The sequence below is a fragment of the Gossypium raimondii genome, chromosome 8 (assembly GCF_025698545.1).
Source record: "Gossypium raimondii isolate GPD5lz chromosome 8, ASM2569854v1, whole genome shotgun sequence".
Classification (NCBI taxonomy): domain Eukaryota; kingdom Viridiplantae; phylum Streptophyta; class Magnoliopsida; order Malvales; family Malvaceae; genus Gossypium; species Gossypium raimondii.
Window position 1 is genome coordinate 34,097,488 of NC_068572.1, and position 3,978 is coordinate 34,101,465.

Genomic DNA, 3,978 nt, shown 5'->3' on the forward strand with positions numbered 1-3,978 from the left:
ATAAATAACTATAATTTTACTTAAAAATTTAGATAATATACTGTTACAGATAACTATGAAATTTAATCATAGACCATTCGGTAAGTTGGACAAAAGATATGATGTAAGTGTAGAAGAATGAGTACTGGCATACCTTATTCATCTATAACTCTACATGTTTATCTTTGTGTATGTATTTGGCAATAGGACAGTAATAGTTCATTTTTCATCTAGGGTTAAGATGTTGAGAAAAATACTCTTATAAATGATGAGATGTGAATTGAGAAAAAGGAGATGTAGTTGCTCAAAAAGCTTGTCACAGCAGATTTCTCACAGATTTAGTGCAAATATCAGTTTAATATAGCACATATGATGGGTGATAAGGAGCAAGTACAGACCAAGTTAAAAGTGAAGTTGTTTTGTTCCCATGCTGCACGATTCACTGATGTTGTTTTAGGCCTTGGGTCTTAGATTTCAAGCAACAGCAAACAAAGTATTAGTAGGGAAACTTTGGTCAGATGACTAACAGTTAAAACCAATTATAACTTCCAATCTGCAACTTGCATTGAAGGAATATCTAATCTAATAAATAAATTCGAATTACTGTACAGATTGGGAATAACATTGTCCACAATCAGGAACTTGCAAAACTTGTAGGTGCAATATTGTCAAAGTTGCACTAAGTTTTAATTTCGGCATCTTTTCCAAGGATTATATTTATAGATATCTAAAAGAAAGCTCCACAATGTTTGATATTAATTCCTCGACTGCTTGGGGCTATTCAGACTATGAAATTAGAGCAAAACATGTATGCAATGCATAGGATGGGAAATTTAATGAAAGAAGTTGTAGGTGAATAGTTGAAACTAGATCCATCTAAACGAAAAAAATAAACATGCAGTAGTGACCTAACCAGATGACTTAGAGACTTGAATTGCAGCAATCACCTGTTTCCACGTTCTGATCCAAAAGAGTATGTGTCAATGTGAGGACTTGGAATGAAGGAAAAAACAATGATATTTGAAAAGGCAAGGGGGACATCAAAATTTGAAAACAACAGAGGTAAAAGGGGTTTAACAGGCGAGAAAGAAAAAAGGGTGGAAGAAAATTGAGATAAATCCTACCATTAAAAGCGCTGCCAAATTTCTGCGCAGGCCCAAGGAAGCAGCGACAAGAACAACCAACCAACCTACACCAAGGTAAAGAAAAACAAAAGAGAGGCAGAAGACTTGGATTATTTCATTCAGAAAGCTATGACTCTTCTCAGTTACTGAGGAGTCAGGAATGGTTGTTATTAACTAAACCACAGGGGAGAGAGAAACAACAGTTACCAGCGTAAGGGAATAAAGATGCTTGGGAACTAATTCAGTGGAAACAATGGATTCAGGAGAGAAACCAGGCCCTATAAATGGCAAACATCATAGATCTATGTGTGACTGTGTCTCATAAATAACTATCAATCTACAGTCTATACCACGTACTTGTGCATTTTATACGTTAGTCACAAGGCAATGGGAACCCCTTCTGTAATAAATTAAGCTGTAAAACAGCATAATATATATATTGAAATCTGAAAATATGTTATTCCTTCCTTTTTATTCGGTATAGATAAGGATATGATCATATTTCAACAGCCGGGTCTTCCCCTCATAAGAATCAAGAAGTGAAAATTTGGAAAAAGAAAAACGAAAGAAGCGGATTAGCAGCTACCCTTGCAAATCTTCTTGACGCATTCTATTCTATTGTTGTTTGTTTGTGGTGACGGTAGTGGCAGGTGTTGATTGTGGCAAGTAACTTAACTCCAGCGTTGAATATACTGTAGGCCAAATCAATTTCCAGTGGTCGCATTCACGTATCTAAATCAAATGACAATGAAGCCTTCCCTTTGTTGGCATTAAGAAAGTCCGTGGGCGGCAGTGGCGTGCCATTGTAGAGCCTTAATTGGAGAGGATGCTGAGACGATGAAGGAGGTTGATCTGGATGCTGGGGCGCCATTGTAGCATGTGCTAAGGTAGATGTAGTTAACATCTCACATTCATCCGACTCCGGCATGGGGCATTCCATGTTAACCCCGAAAAGCCTCATCCTTTTGGGTGCAGCCTTGCTTTGGACCACCGGCACCGAATCAAACACAATTGGCTCCACAACTCCGCCTTGCTGCTGCCGCTGTGTCATTCCCATTTGTGGAGCTCCTGAACCCACTGCCGATCTCAAATAAAATAGTGATCCCACTGTATCTCCTGGATTCACCACATTGCTTCCAGTTGGGTAACCACCATAGTAGCTATTTCTTCTGTTTATAGGGTTTACGGGTGACAAGTACAAGTGATCTCTTCCTGTTGGTGGTGGCCGCATTAGAAGTGGATTCCATGGGATTGAGCGGCCCAAAGAGAAGTAGTGTTGATGGGGATGGAAAGAAACAAGGGTTGGTGCATCAGGTTTCCGCTTCGAATCAATAAAAAAACGATCTTTACCCACTTCACCTGCTCCTCTCTGGAAAGAAACTATATCGCCTGCATCAAGTTTCTTATCCTTGACAAAGCGGCTCCAGCCTTTGGTCATCACATAGCTTTGGCTGCTATTCCAATAGGAGTATCTGAATCTCCACGGCTTCCCATTTCTGTCCTCGAAATTCAACAGAAGACCTTTCTCGTTGGTGGAAGAATCCAAGGGGAAATACTTCTCTGCGTGTTGCTTTGGGATAACAAGTCGATTGAGTTTCCCCACATCGCTTGGCGTGACTACTTTGTCGAACATGTGTTCTTTCTCGATGTCGGCAGCACTTGCACTAGTCCTAAGCTCGAGGGTTGAATCTGAGTCTACGCGTCTGGAATCCGCTTCACTTGTTACAGTAGTAGCTTCGTTAATATCTTGTTGAGGTTGGCACCTGTAGCTTAACCATTCGGAAGTCATTCGGTGGTGGCGGTTGTCGTAAATTGGCCGAGGCTGCTCCTCCCACCCAGGGTTTCTAAGAGGAGGCAGCTGGGATTTGTGCTGAGAAGAAGAAGATGAAGGAGAAGGAGGAGAGTAAGTAAAAGGGAGCTTACCTTTACCCATCTGCTCTTCTTCACACAACCCTTCTCTCCCTGATGACCCAAAATCCATGGTCTTGTTCAGCACCAATTTGTGAGTCTTCCTGGTGGATCTATCTAGACGATGAAGATGAGGAAGAAAAATCAACCAAACAAACCTAACAAGACGGGAAGAAAAGTAAGGAGTAACTAGGCTACTTGAGATCAAACAAACAAACAACCCCATAAACTATGCCATGTTGTTACTTGTTACTACATACTACTAGTACTACTTTTCTTGGTTTTGCTAGGGCTCAAGTTCAACATTGTTCAAGAGAAAGGGGAAGGTTTTCTTTTTCCGGGGTTTAGCTTGAAGCTAATATCTCTAAGTAGAATGAGAGAAATAAAATGGGGTGCTTTGTTCTTTGACCCAACAATTAGACCCAAATACGAAAACTAAAATACACAACAAGCAACTCCATCTTAGCTAGTTGTTGACCTTGGGACTGAAAGAGAAACCAAAGAAGAAAAAAGAAAAAAAAAAGAGTTGATTTGGTGTGATTTTACTTCAAGGGGGACGGCACGAACTTTCTCCACTCAGGAATACGTTCCTTTTTCCTTTTTCTTGAATAAATTCTCACTTTAATTTCTCTTGGTTATGCCTCTCCTTCTCTAGTTTTCATACGTTGGGGACCCATACAGTTTCTGGTTCGGCTCATCCACTCATGTGAACTTGTCACCGTCCATCATCCTGGCTGCCATATATGCATCTTATTTTAGTATTTCAATTTGTATGATATCACCGTTATTTTTCAGAAGAAAAAAGAAATTTAACCCAATATTAATTGTCTTATCCTTTTAATTGATACTGTTTCCTTCCTGGATTCCTAGTTGGACTTTTGCTGCAACAATTTTGATCTAATACCACCAAATTAAGTTTGTTCCGTTTTTAAATGACATTTTTAGTATTAAATTTTTATTTATTGCT

At 39.5% G+C, this 3,978-nt stretch overlaps 1 protein-coding gene across 2 annotated transcripts; it reads right to left on the reverse strand.

The window, feature by feature from the left end:
• Nucleotides 1-247: 247 nt before the first annotated feature.
• Nucleotides 248-3,728, reverse strand: LOC105791282 (B3 domain-containing transcription factor NGA1). Of its 2 annotated transcripts, XM_052634198.1 has the most exons (3): nt 1,690-3,728; nt 1,104-1,168; nt 248-939 (listed from the first exon to the last, which is right to left on the reverse strand). In XM_052634198.1, the coding sequence occupies exon 1, from the start codon at nt 3,235-3,237 to the stop codon at nt 1,828-1,830; it is 1,410 nt and encodes a 469-aa protein (XP_052490158.1). In that variant the 5' UTR covers nt 3,238-3,728; the 3' UTR covers nt 248-939; nt 1,104-1,168; nt 1,690-1,827. The 2 variants fall into 2 exon arrangements, with proteins under 2 accessions (XP_052490158.1, XP_012474748.1); XM_012619294.2 differs by lacking the exons at nt 248-939; nt 1,104-1,168 and adding an exon at nt 1,224-1,381.
• Between the last annotated feature and the right edge of the window lie 250 nt (nt 3,729-3,978).